Source organism: Nelusetta ayraudi, unplaced genomic scaffold, assembly GCF_046127955.1.
Source record: "Nelusetta ayraudi isolate G7.1 ecotype Tasmania unplaced genomic scaffold, CSIRO-AGI_Nayr_v1 ptg000090l, whole genome shotgun sequence".
Lineage (NCBI taxonomy): Eukaryota > Metazoa > Chordata > Actinopteri > Tetraodontiformes > Monacanthidae > Nelusetta > Nelusetta ayraudi.
Window position 1 is genome coordinate 1,069,035 of NW_027466140.1, and position 18,004 is coordinate 1,087,038.

Consider the following 18,004-nt stretch of genomic DNA (forward strand, 5'->3'; position numbering starts at 1 on the left):
GCATTGTGCATCCTTGATATAACAGTTTCTTAATGCAATTTCTTTTAACTGATGTCAACCAAGCGGTAGATATACTTGAACATTTTTAAGGCACTGTTCCATCCACGCACAAGGCCAGGGATCAAACCTGCAGCCTTGTGTATTGTTTATATTATTATGCAACTCAACCACCACAGCCAATGCCAATATTATGAAACAGGGCAGGTAAGAAACAATCTTACATTTCATCTCCCATCATCATTAGCATTTTTATATGCCCGTCCATCATCCATCCACCCATCCTCTGCCGCTTCATGTGACACAATGAATCCAAATTATCATCCTATACAATTTCTGCACTTGATAAAAGCAAGAGCTTTTATTTGTTTATAACAACAAATAAAAATCTTTTTGCTCATTTCCTATAAAAAAGTTGTTCTGACTTACTACGGATCACATGCTGGTCGAAAATATAAGAGCATCCATCACTTCTTTCACAGCTGACCTCAATGCTGTCGTTTCAAACCCTACATGTCCACCTTCTCTACTGACTCAACATCAGGGCACCATGAGCTGCATGTGGGAAATTGCAATTACACGTCGCTCCAAGTGGGGCATGTTTGCTGCATGGCTGCCCCTCATTCTAAGGCTACTGTTGTTAATAGTGACAGCAAGCCTAACCCAAACACCCTCCGCTGACCTCGACACAACACAAGAGTGGTCACTGTCACCCCGTCTCTTTGCGTCTTTTCAAAGAGGAAATAAATGCATAACTGCAGTCTGTGAGGCTTCAGTCATTTAGGTAGGAGCTATACAAGTAAATCCAACTCAAGGGTCTTGGAGATTTACATGTCCTTACTAACAAGTTAAGTTAAGTTAAGTTAAGTTAAGTTAAGCTAAGTTAAGTTAAGTTATGTTAAGTTTGGGTGCAGAGGAAATGAAACAAGACAATTAGTCCAGATATATTTGAGTGTGATGGCACTCCCCAACTTTATAAAACTAATAAACAGCTTTGCTATCGACCCAGACAAAACCCTCAAGATTTAACGTCAAACTCAATTTTTAATAAGGTGTAAAAGTTCTGAGTGGCTCAGAATGAATGTACATCACAAGTTGTTGGGAAAGCCTGCCAAATAAATAATGTGGGTTTTTGACTAATTCTGCCATTTATTTTAAAAAGTTCTACCACTTTGGATCCCTCCCCTTAATGCTACTGCCTGAAAAATGTAACTTGTAAATTATAGCCAGAACGCAAACTGCACTAACGCCACCAAAATAAAGAACAACTTCTAGCAACGTCTGTTTTGCTTTTGTATCATTAGAGAGAGTTCTTTTAAAACAGTTTGCTTGCCTGAACACTAAATTCGCAAATTGCATAAGGTTTTATTTTTATGTTAGGAAACAGCTCTGACTGGTATTGCTTCCTCTCAAGATGCTTTGTTAAGTTTTATGGTTTACTTATTAGAATAAACATTGAGGCGTTTTCACAAGTCCTTGCAGAACTTGCACACTGGACTCTGGCCTGTATGCGTACAAACCAACACAAGGACACAATAAGGTGAACGGGCTGTATAAAACTAGAATAAAACTTCAGATACATAAATATCACACTTCTATTAGCAGTACTAGTGATACTTGGAGTGTCTTTTTTTAGTTTAGTTTTTTTTGTTGTTGATTTTCTTTGTTGTTGTTTTTTTTGTTTTGTTTTTTTTTGGGGGGGGTGCATTTGCTTTTCTGCATCCCGAAAGCTGATAAAAGCAGACAACAAACAAAAACAACTCAGAGATATTTATAGAACTCAGATCAGAATCAGAGAACCACACAATGCTATAGTATCCTCAGGAGACATGTGGGTCACTGGAAAACAAAATGAACTCGACACACCTACATCTTCCTGGATTGCCTTTCCATCTACATCATCAACAGTTCCTTAAAAATAATTTGTAAGGAACTGTTTTAGGTTGCATAATTCATGAGAAAAAAGCTAAATACAATGTTAGGTGCGTTCCAAATGGCCTGTAAAATCCATGTACATCAGTAAAATAAAACAATACAACAATCGCCGCATTTGCCCAATATTTAGGATTAATTAAGAATTTTTACACACATACTCACAAATAAGTCTGGCTTCTTAGCAAAGGTCAAGATCTTAGCAAAACAATGCAACTTAGATGGCTTGTGTGTGGATGGGAGAAGAACTAAGCAGCAAGTCAGTGTGGTGTTTTCCTGCAATCTCAAGGTGGCTCTTAAAAAAAAATATTTTTTTTTAATCATGCTGAATTGTGTCTGTATAGAATCATAAATGAGATGTACACATTTGCATTTCAGTTCACAAAACTTCAACTCACACACAGTGAGTGAGCTTTTTTTATTCTCTCTCTTAACACTCCGATGGCCAATGGTGTTTGCCAGTGATGGTGTACAAATACACTAAACTGTCTTGAGATCAGGTATAATCTGTCACAGGGAGACTCGAATGAGACAAAGAAGATGAATGACAATGTAATGCTGACTTTGGCCGCCAGCAACAGGACAGGTTCAGCACACGGTCAAGAACATTCATGTGCGTGACGATCAGACAAGAAATCCCTCCGTGCAGCTATTTTTTTGCTCATAATAATATAATAGGACAGTACTAGTACTGGTGCATGCACACCAGAAAGCCTCTTTTCACTGCACTGTTTCCTTGACTAAGATGGCTGACAAAGAATAGGTGACATGAAATTTCATCATGCTGCATCCATTTATTATTAGATCGCTGAGGAAATGACTCGACTTAGAGCCAGAGTGGCAAGTGAGCACAGGCGCTGCAGTGGGTTGCTGCAAAAACAAAGTGCAATAGCTACCACAGGAGCTTTACTATTTGCACCAAGACTAGGTTGTCTTGACATTTTAACTCCTTGCTCAACGCTGACTGTTGTTGTTTCGACCATAGCAACCATCACCACCGCCCAAACTACGAATACTCCCATCGTTCTAAACTTGGACGAGCTCCTGAGCGGTCAATGAATTAGGAGGAAGCTGTGTGAGTGAGTAAAGATATTTACAAGACCGCTGGTACCTCGTGGCTAAATAGAAGGAAAGGATGGAGGGGGGAAGATAAGGGTAAGCAATAATGGAGGCGAATAAGGAAGCATTTTTTTGCTATTTTTGCACAACTTCCTGTTTAAGCCCACAGAATTTAGAAACAGTGAGAACAGGGTGGAAACCGTGACATACAGTATGTGTGTGCGGTCACTAGAAGGCAATAAGGAAAAATGAGATGTTACAGTTGCTAAATGAAAAAACAAACAAACAAACAACTGTTTTTAAGCTTTAGACTTAAAAGTTCACAAATACAAATAAGAAAAAGACAAAAACAACACTGGACCAGTAATTTTCTTTTTCTTCCGCTGTTAAAACAGATACATTTTAACAGCGAACACTATAGTATTTCTGTGGATGACAGGGTGAACTTTATCTCCAAAAGCACAGAAACATTTCAACACTATTGAAAAGACAACCCAAGTGTGATGAAAAAAAAACTGTAGTTAGGTTAAAACTGCAGCGTTTTGGGCGATTTCCAGGAATGAGGAGCACCCTTTGGGAGGATCCCCTTTGACTACTTTCCACAGAACTGGCTCATGATGTCACTGTGGCAAGTCAACTTTTGACTGCCCAGACTTAACCTTATGTTATCCTAGAGTTGAGCTGTGCGTGACTCGACTTGGTTCTTTCTTGTATTTTGTAATATGTTTCGTCTGATATCCAAAAGGTCACGCCAGCTGATTTAATTAAGCAACACCCACAGCCTAAACGACACACAAGAGGCTTCAGCGACCATTGACAAGCGTTTTGGCAGTTTCCTGCTTTGGGCGCTTCGACACCCACTCTTCCTTTTAACCCTTTGCATTCAAAGGCTGACACGTCTGTCACACCAGCAGTAACTTATTATTGCAGACCACACCCAATTTGAGTACATGACATCACTGCTGTTCTTTTAAACTTTTGTTTTTCTTGGATTCACTGCAATCCCCTTTACACTCTGTTGAACTTTTTTTTTTCTCAGTGCATTAGGTCAGCCCATCTTCATTGTGTCCCCCCTTCTCTGCTCTCTGGTGGCTCACTTGCGTTCCTTTGCTCAGCCTTAATAGGACTGTTCATTCAAGCCAAGAGACCTATTGCTCAGTACATTAGCCACGTTAGTTTTCACTGGCACCCAATCACACAATTCTTTACGTAGACAGGAAGCTGTACTGACTAAATATAAAAAACATGCAAAACAGAAAAACCTCTGTGCACCACACATTTACACTCTACCATTATTCTGCTGCGTGCCTCTGCAAGTTGTTGAAACGTCACTAGGTAACACTTTACGCTGTTTTTCAAAAAACAAAAAAGGCAGTTGATGAGGCAGTGCTTCTTAGAAATAGGATGTAATTAATTGCTTAAAGTTGATAGATTTCCTTGGGAGAACATGTTAATGCATCTTCTACAACACATCCTTGACAGTGGTTTGGAGGCAAAAGAAAGCAAGGGCTTCTGTCCATTTGTACAACAAAGTATGTATCATTTGAAACACCTGAGGGATGTTAGTTTCTTGTTACATTATGCCTGAAAATTTATAAAAACTTTCAATTCAATAAAGTGCTAAGCTGCCAACTGAACATTTCCGAGAGCTACAGGCCAAACTGCAGACTTCACCTTGTGTCCCAAACAAATGCCCAAAGCAGTGATCCCGAGCTAATCCGCACTGTGCCTGTCTGCTCTGCTTGATCAAGCCAGGCTGTATGTGTCAACAAAATTCACGGATGGTGACCTTCTATATCTCTCTGGAACTGAACTGGCTCTTCGGAGGAGTAACACTAAAATGGCCTGATAATTTCCCCTTCTTTAAAAAGAGAAAAGATCATACGAAGCAGAAGAAAACCATAAGCACAGTCAGTCATGATGAACAATCTTTTGGGGAATAAATATAGGTCATGCCTGATAGAAAGAAACTGCCAATAAATGTTCATGAAAAACAGAGATGTGCAGTCTGTCAAGGCTTGAATTTTGAGCCAATGACCACAACAAAACTGTATACCACACATACACAATGCACAGTTCTACTTCACACATTATGAACTGATCTATCTAAGTAGATGCAAAAGTGAGGTGAAGCCAGATAAGGTGAGTGATAACATAGTTTTGTGATCACATCACAGTATGTCAGACATGCCAAACATAATTTCCAAACGGTGTACCCATTTCTTGGCATGACTATGTGATCAAACCAGAATTGTTATGGCTTCAAATTTCAGAGTCGGTGGTATGTTGACGTGACAGACCCACCACACATTAAAGAGAGAATTCGGCTAAACTTTTATTTATGTCAGCTTGTGCGCTCATCAACACTGCTGTCATATCATGCAGTACAAATTCACAGCTGAAAACATTTAGTTTGTTAGAAAATGCATATATATGCACACACACACGCATATAATGTGCGTGTGTGTGTGTGTGTGTGTGTGTGTGTGTGTGTGTGTGGTGTTACATTGAGGGTTACTACAATGCAAAATTAAAAAAAAAAAAAAAGATTTCCAATGCAACTCACAATAAATTGGGGATATTATTGTATTAATTATTATATTAAAATGTCTTACTTTTCAATGTGAAATATCACTGCGGTATAAACTTTTTATATTTTCCATAAATTTCATCAGAAAGTCAAATCTCCCAACGTTTATGAGAGTAGTATAGAATTCCTCAGCGATCAGAAGCACTTTGTGACTCCTCTTTAGTTACCATGCGCACACAATCAGTTTTCACAGGTTGTGAGACGTGACCAAGGGGCTTGGATTACGCAATAGTTCTGGTGAAGCACCACAACCCTCTCGCCCAGCAAGACAACATCGTGACAAATGCTGACACAGCCAGGTGAGACAGAATGATGTCATTGTGGTTGAATTCTTTGAGGACATTAGGGAGGGGGGGAATAGTGCCACACCTTGCCCAAGACAGTTAGGCATGTGGTTATGCAAATGAATAAATTTCAAACTGTTTGAGAAATTAAAAAATATTTTGACTTTTTTTTTTTTTTTTTTTTTTTTTTTAATCTTAGCATTTGCAGCACAATAACGCGACAGGGGAGGGACTACTCCTCTGTATTTTGACAGACCTTGACCCGCGCCATTAAAAGTATCTTTTAACATTGTCAACTTTGTAGGTTAGCATTACAAGCTCTCGGTCTCCTGTTGTGTAGCCTCAGGGGACGAGAATAATTACAGGTATGTTTGAGGTTTATCGCTTTAACTGTAGGCAAAGAGATAAAGGAACCAGCAGTGAAGATGGCCAGACATTTTAAGGACCAGGTACCAAGACGTCATGAAAGGGTTAGGCAAGTTTCAACATGCCAATACTCACAAACTTCTTCTTCCCTTCTCCATCATCATAGTTTTTCTTTGATTTCTTCTCCTTCTTTGTACCACCAGCTGCTGAGGCGGAACTCCCCGTGTAGGGCTCCATGTCTGCAACTTAATCCGTTTCTTACGATAGTTAATATCCACGCCAAGAACACAAACGTTTCCTCCTCCAGCGTTTCCTTACTTGCTTTAAAGACTACAGTTAGTTCCCTCGGGCCTGTGCTAGTAGTCCCCGGCTAACTAGCCACACAGGAGTGCAGCTAATGAGTTGGTATAAAGCCAACTCCACCGAGAGAACCCCACGCTAAGCCGTCCGTCCGTCCGTCTCGCTTTGGGAGGGAAATTCAAAGCACAGCCCTAAGCCCTCCGCTTGAGTACAAAGACGGACCTGTTGCGTCTCTACAACATCAATGGGCATCTACCCGGCTTCATGCGTAACTCTATCCAAAGTTTTCGCACAGTTGATGGAGACGTCCGGAAAGTATGTGATAGTAACTGCGCTAAGGTTGCTAACTTTGGCTAAAGCTAAGCTAGCGTGCTTAGCCACAGTAGGTAAAGTCTCCGAGGAGGAGAAAAATAACTACACTTCCCACTTCCGTTGTTTTAATAAACTAAACACGTGCGGTGGTTACTGTTGCGGGCCACTCGAAATGAATGCGTCCCCCGAATCCGTCTCCATGGCGTCTTCCTCAAAACAAAGTAACTTCGTAACCCCCAAATGACAGCGACGAGGGGAGCACGGCTGTCAGCCCCGAGCTTCCTGGTCCTCTTCTGACATACTGTCTGGAGCTGCTCGGGGGGAGGAGCCTCAGTTACCTGAGAGGGTTTGAGTGACGCCGCTGCAAGGGCCTAGAGAAGCCTACTTATTTACAAACTTCTTGCGCGCAGAGTCTTTCTGTAAATTGTCTTTTTTTTCGGATGATTTTTTGTTTAACTTCACGCCAACCACTGTATTTACTTTTTGTGGAATGAATTACGGGTGATCAGTATATCTGGACAATTGTTCTGAATTTGAAACACATGAATATGAGAAGAGCCTAAATGATTTAGCAGGTTAATTCTGATCTGAGATGAGCAGTGCAGTTAATTAATTCGCCACCAGTCAGTAGCACAGACCGGAACAGTTTACCACATCTGCAAGTAATCTCAGTTGAGTACTGGGGACAAACTGTACATTTATTCATGTGTGGTACTTTGGAGGTGACATTACACTACTTCTTAAAACAAAAAAGAAACTTTGAATACCACATTTACCATGTTTATTATCTCAATAGAAGCACAGTATTAAACAATAAAAAAAAATTAAAGAAATTATGTACTTTCAATTTGATCCCATTCTAGTGTTATGACTTGTAAGATTTAGTTCCCAATTGTTTTGGTTATTTTGCTTAAATAGGGAATGCTCTCTTTTCCTGCCTCCAGCCTAGCAACCTATAATGAGGTTTAACTAATTGCCCAAACCAGAAATAGGCAAACATTTTTACAGTTCAGCACTAAATCAGTTCAAGGGACATAATATTTCCTGCGGTCATTTGCAGAAAAGTGTTTATGCATCCTCCTGTGTTATTCATTAAATGTGAAAACATCTTTGGCATATAAGAGAATGATGTGCATCTTAATTAAACCCCTTGTTGTGTGATCTGTCCTCTCTACTTCAGCCATTGCCTCTGTTCTGTTCTTTATTGTGTCTCTGTAAGCCATATTTCTCTGCCAGGTTTGGAATGAACCTGTGAGACGACAAAGACTGTCTTGAACTTCTGCTGGGACATATGTGGTTGCACAACTCTAGCTGCTTCACGATCAAACTAACCAATCTCAGATATCTGAAAATGTATAGGATGTGGAGCTAAGTGACCTATTGATTGTGCTTGTGTTACACTCACAATTGATTACATTTCGGTCAATATGAGCAACAATCCCCTCCTCACTGTGAATAAAAAGTTTGCAGGCTCATTTCATCCCAGTTTATTGTGAATCAAGTTTCCACACCTTTTGTTTTTTGTAAAGATTTTGTGTTAAATGAATGCGCTTGTGCCCTCAACTATTGTTGTATCTTGTAGTAGAACTTCATCAACAACAGCGTCACCTGGTGGTTCCAGGCACTTACTTCCCCAGAGTTATGGATAAATCATGTCGAGAAAATACAAACAATTTTAGATTAAAATTTACAGGTTTTTTTGTTGATAAAACTACATAAGCATCCACAAATATGAGATTTGGGGATATGAGTTTGATTATTAAAAAAAAAAAATAACGGTAAATTGATGAACTTAAAGGATGTGCAGCTCTGGTTTAAAAATGCTGACTCAGTCATTTAAAGTATTCCACTCAAAAAATGATATTCTAGGTCAGGCATTATCACTCCAGCACTGCAGGAAGACACAGAAGAGAATCCTATTTTGATTCTGCACCACAGACAACAATAATTACCATGCTTTTCTCATCAGCGGAATGCTAAATCTCAACAGAAGCCTTTTCAGTTATTGAATAAATTGTCTGGGGGATTCTTTCACTGCAGCTCTCCAGCTCTCCAGCTCAGAACCAAGAAAATTGTACTTGAAAACGCAGTGTCTCTCTTACCTCTTGGGCAAATCTTTGGGGGCAAGGATTACAGAGGCTCATCTGTCAGCGCTGGTATGTGATGAATGTTTACCAACAACAAGATTGGAGAAGATATGCACATCACCCGTGACTCTGCGGCTGACAGCGGTTTAGTTTATCGCACAGGTCTCATCGTAAACTCCAGCCTTATTTCTTTTCCCACAGCGATGACCCTATAAATTGTGGGGGAAAGGTTAATTAATAAGGGAGAGTGCAACGCAACGGTTGATGTCCCTGCGGTACACCTGTGCACAGGTATGAAATGATTGATTGCTTGGTTCCAGTCAGAGTGAGCCTCAGCATCATACTCACAAGCAAAGTGGAGACAAAAAGGCTTTAAGTACATTTGCATATTTTATGTGTATACAGGCCTGAAGTATGTCATTTAATAACCATTTTACAATAGACAAAATTGCAGAACTTGTGCACTTATTCTTTCTACAAGACAGACAGCAAATTACAGATGTACAAAATATTATATATACAAATTTTGTGGTTTTTTTCTTCTTTGATAGAGTTTCCATGAAAAAGAAAATATATTCATCTTAGCAGGCCCTGCCAGGGAGTGAATTATCATGATTGTGGGCTGTAATCTGTGAGCTTTCCTGCAAAGGAATGAGCACATTTGCTCCTAAAGTGCAGTGCAATGGGGTTTAGAGGGAATGATGGATAGTTCCACATTTCATATTAAGTCACTTATTTGATCAGCAGTATCACTGTCAACTCCCCAACTGCAGTGGGCGCGTATAATCTTTTTTTAAGAGCAACCCATGATCGTAAGTGCTATTTTTCAGAGCTGTCTTGAAGAGAGAGAGAGATGATGGTCACATTTGGTGGAATCAAGGGCATGTTGAGTAACGTTTAGCTTTATCAGATGATTTTTGGCCTCAAACGCCCAAGGTGAAGAAGACAAGTCAGCGCCCTCGTGTGTCCAGTGTTGCACTTCAGTAGTTCAAGGTGAGCTGGGTTCGTCTTAAAATCCCCGCGGGATATGCACTTCAAGTTGGTCCACTTTGATCGGACTTATTTGTAGGAGGTCCGCGCCTCTCGCAGTGACCTATCATACGGCATGGAGGCGAAGAAAGAGTTCCGCAGCTGACAGTTGATGAAGAACACAATGAGCAGCACCAGCAGGAAGAGCAGTAGGCACATGACAATGTAGGTAATCAGGTCCGGCTTGTGGAGTTCTCCCTCGCGCAGACCTCCCCCTCCCCCTCGACCCGCCGTGGGCCTCAGCAGGGCGGCCACGCTCACGGAGCCGCCGTGGGAGGCGTTCAGCGAGGCGGGGTTGTGCGTGGCGGACTGGGCCATGAGCACCAGGTCGAAGTCCGCGTTGTTGGTGGAGTTGAGCAGGATCTGCCTCAGCATGGCACCACGCAGGCTCGCCGGCTGCGTCAGTCGGCTGGAAGAGAAGGCACAGAGATTACTGCAACCTTCCCTTACCTTGGTCATGCTTTTTTGTTTGTCTGTTTTTTTGTTGTTGTTTTTGCTCAGTCGCAGAGAAATCCTCTCCGCTTTGCATTGGCTGGCCAAACCTATACAAACAAGCAGTTCGTATGTGGAGGGTCTACTTTCACGATGAATGACAGGTGACAGACATAATTTGGTGTGTGCAAATCGGGAATCAGAGATGATGAAAACAACACAAAGTAAGCAAACTGCTCCCAGATAAGATCCTCGGGGTCTGGGTGTTATTTAGGACTCTGCAAACACTCAATTCACGCACACAATCGTTATGTGAGGGTAAGTCGCTTACTTTGTTGTGCGCGGCGAACAATTCCGCAGGTGGACTGACAAAGACAAAACCCCGGCTCCGCATTCCTCAGCGTCCTCCACTCCGTCCGCACCAGCCCCACCGAGGACACTCTATGGAGACGCGGCGGGTCGATGCCTTCAGGCGCCCTCCTCACCGTCCACCCGTCCTTGTGCGATCTGTTCGAAGCGGCGTCTACCGTCTCATTAAAGACAAGGTGATCAAATCAACGCGTCTGCGCGCGTCAAAGGAGCCGCCTAAAAAAACAAAAACATTTTTTTTTTTTTTTAAAATAATAAAATCCACTGGTGACTTAAATCCGAACCGCTCCACTCTGACTAGTAATCACTGAACGCGACTTAACCGCAACTTGATCCAGCTGACTGAGGGTCCGCTGAACTGCCGCACGCACAAACAAACGCACGGGCTGTGCGTCGCGGTGCTTGGCACATCGGTTGCCTCTTGCCCCGTTTGCAAGCTTGGCGCAGCTTTGTTTGCGGCTGTTGTCCAGATAATAGCCGAGAGTCGCGTGATGGATGCTGCGCCGGCCGCGCGATCCTATCAGATCTTTTGATTTAGTTTGACTGAAGTGGGACGAAGGCTGGGATTAATGGAGGACGCCTCAGCAGGGGCGCACCGAGTCACTGCAGCTCCCAACCCTCGTCCTGAGTCTGTGTGATAAAGAGAGAGAGAGAGAGAGAGAGAGAGAGAGAGAGAGAGAGAGAGAGAGAGGGAGGGGGAGAGGGAGAGAAAGGGAGGACTATATGTGAAGGAGAGAGAGAGAGAGAGAGAGAGAGAGAGAGAGAGAGAGGGAGGGGTGGGGGGGCTTTATTGAAGGCACGTAATGGGACATGGATGTGTGTCACCGAAATAAAGGAGTCACCAGCTCTATCTATCTATCTATCTATCTATCTATCTATCTATCTATCTATCTATCTGAGTCAGAGCCATGGGTTGCTGCTGGTGTGAGGAATGTCTGACCAGGGGGTTAGATAAGACCAGAAAAAAAAGGTGTGAGATTGACAAGTGTCTGTGAAAATTCATAGAGGGGATTCAATTTTAGACAGGGAGTTCTATTTTCTGCGCCGTGACTTCGCCCAACTTTTGCCTTTCACTTAAGGAGGCACTTAAGGAGCGATGAAAGGGGCTCTTGAGCTGCCTTGCATACCGCAGGCTCTCTGTTCAGAACATTAACTGCGCTTGCTGTCTGTAAAACACATTTGACATTGGTGCTCGACACTATGAAAACACGGTAAACATGGCGACTGGTAGCCAGTTTTCTCTTAAATGATGTTTAAGACATGAGCGTGCATACAAAGGGCCAGACCCTAAAAGCGCTACCGATCTGTTTCATATTCATCTGCACCTGTGCTGTCACAATAGAATGGCTGGCACAGGGCAAGGACAGACACACACACACACACACACACACACACACACACACACACACACACACACACACACACACACAAGCAAGCACACATTTGCAGCCAGTTCGCTCGTACATTTTAAAAATTTTAACCACACGCAATGTACATACACAAACAGATCATGTAAGGATGGAGGAAAAGTACATGGACAGCTATTACCTGCTGCGAATCACACATCCATTTTCTATTCTGCATTAAAGAGGATTACAGTGGAACGCAGTTTGGCGCAATGTGCTCGTCAGGCAGACAGTCTAAATAGAGCCTGAAGTCTTGTTGACATACATGGAGGGACAGCAGTAATTGTGACGGGTAAGGAGATTACTGTTTATTATTGCTTTTTTGGATGTGGCGCTCACTCCTTCCATGCTTTTGCTACTGGCACGCTGCTCCTCGTCCCCGTCACATGCGCAAATTCAGACGAATACTCACCAATATGGAAATGGAGGCAAAATGGCAACTCCACGGATGAAACACGACTCAGTTTGCCAAAAACTGTGCCCCATAATGATGAGGTTCTGTAACCCCAGCAAAACAGCAATTAGTTTGCAGACTTAAAACAACACTACATGGTTTTTTGTACCTTACAATGGTAGTTTCATTTTTATGGTTCATTGGCTTATATATTATATTACTATAGTACACACAAACACACTGCACACACTCACACTGCACACATACTTATATATAAGGAAAACTTGCATATAAATATGGTCAGCTGAGGTTAGGCCTGCATTAGTCTTTGATCATTGCTTGTATCCCATGACAATAGAATTTAGGTGAAAGGTTCAGGCCCACCTATTAGGTTCATTCAGTGCCTTTACTAATGAGAGTCATCAATACATCATTGACACTGTCAGATTTCAAATGACGCAAAACAATAACCTCTGCTAATTTCATAAAAGACAAACTGTGCATCCTGTTATATTACGTAATGGCAAAAATAAAACACAGACCTGAGATGCATGTGTACATTTTGTACCTCTATTGTGCTATTTTTTCTATGTCTCTTTTCTGTTTTCCCGATTCCCCCCACCTTCTCTAAGTCCCTTCCTCTATCACGTTTATTCCTTAATCCCTTTATTCCACAAGAGGAGGGAGAAAAGAAAGTGAAAAAGTCAGCCATTAAGCACAGGGAGCTTAGACAGAAAACAAACAAGAAAACTGTGTTTTGAGTTTAATAATGTTGTTTTTGAAGATGAAAAAGACATGTATTAAAATATCTTTTTATTGTTGCTACTGGTGGGGCAACCAGAGCAAACAGCAGTGCACACATTACCATGAATCATTCATGTCGTTTACATCTAGCTGTATTTGACTAGAAAACAAACACTTGGTGTCAAGTGCTGAATTTCCATCTGCTCCTTGGACAAAACTGCATTACAATTATTCTCCTTTTTTGATTATTATTATTTTGAGGAAACAAGTATACAAGTTCCTCCACTGAAGCCTCTGCCTCGGCATCAAGTTTCTATAACAGTGAAAAATTCTGTGGCAAGGCAGGGTGAGCAAAAGAACACAAACAGCATGAATAAAATGCCTTCCCAGCAGCGTCCTCAGTTAATATTGTTATTTCCCTCCTCTGTATTCTTTTGTTTTGTTTTTCAACCGTTGACAGTAATTCTGTTACTATCCTCTGGTTTGGTTCCACAGCGCTGCTAAATCACTGGTTGCACAAATGAGGCTTCAACAGGTACCTAAATAAATTGTCGGTGCACATCTGTTTTCTCCTTCTTCACAATGAACATTGATTTTTGGGCTTCCAGTCCAGTTAAGTAAAAGCAATGTCACCAGAATCATAAGTAGACTAAATTTATAGTATTACGATGCCACTGCCCAATTTTGATGGGAAAGACAGACACAAACTGGCAGCTTTGAAGAGGACTTTAATTCTCAGATGCCTTTTTCCAGACTAAGAATCTAAGAGAGACAAAATCCTGGGCAGCACGTTGTGCATTGTATGCATACAAACAGTCACTGGAGATATCCGGCATGTATAAACCATAAGCAGACACTCAGACGCATGGCCGCAGACTGATGTAACATCATTGGTGTAAGAGAGAAGATACAGTGAGTCACATTTACTCGGCACCCACTTTAACATGACATGGGCTTCAGTAACAAATCACAGGGCCATTTTATTTCTTCAACGATTCTCATCCCACCAAAGTAGCAATCAGACGTCTCCCTTCTTGTTTTTCTGGAGCTGTTTTAATTGTCTTTGTCTTGACTCTGACCTCCACGGGGAGTGAAAACAACTGACACAACGGGACCCCTTACTGCCAGTGCATCGAATGCAACCATCGGCAAAAATCAGATGCACTACGATTAATAATCCCATCAGATCACCAATCATCTGTGGAGGCAAGGCAGGTGAGAGAAGACATTTAGATAATTCTACAGCAAAAACAATACTCAAAATAAGCAAGACACACAAAGGAAACCTACTGTGCACACAAGCTGGCAAGTTGGCGTCAGGAAACACCATTTATTATTTCATATGTAGTCATTTCCCACATTATAAGTACACAAAATGTATTATTTATTTAATCTGTAAATATTGGTTCTGTATTAGAAAAGTATTCAAATGGGTAGTTCACCCGAAACTGAAGTCGCATTACCACTTACCACTCTCTCACTTGGGGCTCTGGTGACATTTTCTAATTAACGTAATGTGGAGTTTGTGGAGACACCAGTGGTGATAAAACTGCTTTGCCCACGGATGTCAACATAAAAAAAAAGAGCAGCACCTGCCTGGGCTCTAAGACAGCGATAGTGCATTCATAATCACCACCTCCGCTGTGCCAAGGGATGGCAACTGTGTCGGGAGTGGCAATGCACGATGCGCTTCATTTGCAGGGCTGATTAGTCTAAATGGGGCTCAAAATGTCTCCATATTTCTTTTTGGCGTGCTCCAAGTGACTGGAAGATGCAGCAGTCCACATTGTGACACCATGTGCTTAGCCCAAAATATTCACTGTAGTCTTCTAGTCAAGAACGGTTGATTTGAAGGATGTCATTAGAGCCAGATCACGATGAGTAGCATGTGGGTGAAATAATTCTTTCAAATATTTATATTTACAGTCCAGTATTTCGAAGATAGTGGTAATATGATTAGGACATCTGAAGTAGTGACAAGAGTGCAATGCTCTTGACAAAGTCTTGATTGGGGACTGCACATTGTAACAGAACATGTTTTGCATTTGAATTTGTAGTTGTCAATATTTCCCACAAGAGGTAGAGAGAGTGTGAAAAAAAAAAAAGAAATTAGAGGAAATGGGAGTGATTTCTTTACCCAGGTCGAAATTCAAGCCACAGCAAAAAGGAAGAGCAACTTGTAAGGGTAAGTTTTCCTTCTTTGCAAGTTCAGCACATTTTTCCTGATGATTATCATTATTGTTATGAGGAAGCAGCCGTACAGCTGCACATTTCTTTTACAACGCACCGTAGACAGAGCACTCCCGAGCAACGGGTCATTTAGTTTGCTGCTCAAAAGCCAGACTCATTATGAATGTGCCGCTTTGGCTCCTCCTCTGAGATGTAAGCATAAGCTTTAGAAAACCATACAAACAACCAGAGGGAAGCAGAGCGATGCTGTAGCTCTGCTTAGTATATATATTTTTGTTTTAAAAGTTGTGCTTGGCTTCACTGAAACATTATTAGGATGATAAGGTGAAAAACCCCACGATAAACAAGTGGCCTTACAAAAACGTGCAGACTCTTCTTGCCTATAGATGTCAAGCATTTTATCAGAGACACACCCCAAGTACTCCAAAACATGATCAAATGGATGAGGGGGAGGCATGGGAGGGAGAGGAAAAACAGGGAAGGTAGAGAAGTATGACAGAATGTGATTGAATGAGATCTCATCCCCATCTGGGGTCTGTGCCTGTTGCGTGAAGGTTATTCTGCCTGAGGATGAAATCCGGAAGAAATGAGGGCAAACAGCAGTGGAAAACAAACAGGAGCAACTACAATGAACTTGGGGAGACATAAAATAAAACCAAGGACAAAAGATAAAAGACAAACACAAAGGAAAAAAAAAACACTGATGGTTAGTGAGTGAGTGAGTGAGTGAGTGAGTGAGTGAGTGAGTGAGTGAGTGAATGAGTGAGTGAGTGGAGACACAATGCAGAGCCAAAGTAAAGACAGGTTAGTCATAAGATGAATGTCACAGCAGCTATGGCTGAGCCATAAAAGGGAAACTATGTTGTAGGTGCATAAATACGCTGAAGGGAAATGTTGTTTTATATTACCAGCAGCAGCACTGGAACCGCTATAAACATAACTTCCTCTCCATGCCTCACCCATTCTCCTCGCATGCTCGTGCACAGCCTTTGTGGAAAGCGAACGGGCTAAGTTAACAATTACAAAAGCAGAAAATCCTGACGTGTATCACAATCCGTGGACATTATTCACCGCTGCCAGGAACACTGACACGGAGGCTCAACAGGGCTGGGATCATGGAAGGCGGCAGCGGTGCTCATGCTGCAACAGTGGGCCAAATACAACCAAATTAAAGCCGACATCACGGGCCGGTGAAGATGATGAATGCTGCACTGAGACATAATGGGGCACATGATGGTGATGCCTGCTGTCATCCCCTCTGCAATCCTACAATGAGATGAGCTATGGGGTGGAGTTTTCATGCCTGCTTAATTTGATTGACATTCTGAGATATGGACCTGGCAGGAGTTCAGTCAGGAAGACTCTGTCAAATGTTGCAGCCTGAAGTGAATTTCCCATTCGGACACTCCTCATGCACGCTCACTCAAAGTAATTTCCTGCTGTCATTGTCCGAGTCCATTAATTGAGATTTAATTGCTCCTACTTATCCTATAGCACAGGCATACGTCTTCATCATCAGCATGTACCCCTGCATCAGCCCACTTATTCAGTCAAGAAAAATATATGTTCTTGCATTCAGTCATTCAAGCAGCTGCTGCGTGACCATGTCCATCTTCTCATCGCGGCACAGTTTTGATAGCTTTATCAGCCACCGGCAATGATGACCCTACACCAGGGTATGACCTCTGAGGGGGAAGCTTTGTTGTTGCTTCCACCAAGGTTCCTTCTTGAAGGTAGAACATTTGCAGATTCACCTGGAGCATACGATTTAACCTGTGCCCATTTTCTACTGGAAACAAAGTGTATCATCTGTCTGAAACAAATGCTGAAAAGGGACATTGTGAATCCTTGCAATATAATGTCACCTATGTACAGAAAATGTGTCATTGTTTCTTCTTCACTGTTGCCTCATTGTTCTACAGAGTCAATGTTCTGGCTGTTGGACGAGATGGAGCGTTTATATAATAAGCACTGGAACTCTTGTGGCGATCAGTCAAGCGTGAAAAGAAGCGACTCACCACTTACCAGAGAAACCAGGTGGAAGCTGGGCTGAAAACATCAGCAACATGAAGCAGTTTAGAAATGGATCACATCCAGACAAATCTGTGGATTTGGACATGGTTAGTGGATGAGAAAAATGTGTTTTATGTGAACCATTGCTGATTGAGTTACCAGCAAAAGGTTTTAAGAAAAAAAAGGTTTTAAGCTGGATGACAAGTAAAAGCTTCTCTATTCTTGATTATCCTAAATATTGAAATCCTGCCAGTCCTAAATTCAGTTTGTGTAGGTTTCAGTTTCTTGGCATTTAGTCAGTTTTGGACAATAAGCTGATTACCACCTCATTGGAAACAGAGGCCGTCTTCCAGAGATTCTTGCAGGATGTCGGCTTGCATCAGACAATTGGAGTTCTTTGTCCTTTCATGAGATGGAAACATTTACACATCATTCACACATACAGAAGCATTTCCTGAATTTAAAGTTATATCTAATTTCATTTCAACTATTGTATCGCA

At 41.8% G+C, this 18,004-nt stretch overlaps 2 protein-coding genes across 4 annotated transcripts in view; both read right to left on the bottom strand.

The window, feature by feature from the left end:
• diaph1 (diaphanous related formin 1) overlaps window positions 1-7,145 on the bottom strand; it is a 74,061-nt gene extending 66,916 nt beyond the window's left edge. For 2 of the 3 annotated variants that reach the window (XM_076046803.1, XM_076046802.1), the window contains exon 1: window positions 6,364-7,144. In XM_076046803.1, coding sequence (XP_075902918.1) covers window positions 6,364-6,465 — 102 coding nt within the window. In that variant the 5' untranslated portion in view covers window positions 6,466-7,144. Of the gene's footprint in view, window positions 1-6,363 lie in introns of all 3 variants that reach the window. The other variant, XM_076046804.1, reaches the window with a different exon arrangement.
• Window positions 7,146-8,136: 991 nt separating this feature from the next.
• On the bottom strand, window positions 8,137-11,397 carry smim32 (small integral membrane protein 32). Its single transcript, XM_076046832.1, has 3 exons — window positions 11,081-11,397; window positions 10,720-10,973; window positions 8,137-10,365 (listed from the first exon to the last, which is right to left on the bottom strand). The coding sequence occupies exon 3, from the start codon at window positions 10,329-10,331 to the stop codon at window positions 9,987-9,989; it is 345 nt and encodes a 114-aa protein (XP_075902947.1). The 5' UTR covers window positions 10,332-10,365; window positions 10,720-10,973; window positions 11,081-11,397; the 3' UTR covers window positions 8,137-9,986.
• Window positions 11,398-18,004: the final 6,607 nt, after the last annotated feature.

What these genes read in the sequence shown, in the direction of transcription:
- smim32 (XM_076046832.1), bottom strand. Translation starts at nt 10,331, where the DNA reads ATGCTGAGGCAGATCCTGCTCAACTCCACCAACAACGCGGACTTCGAC.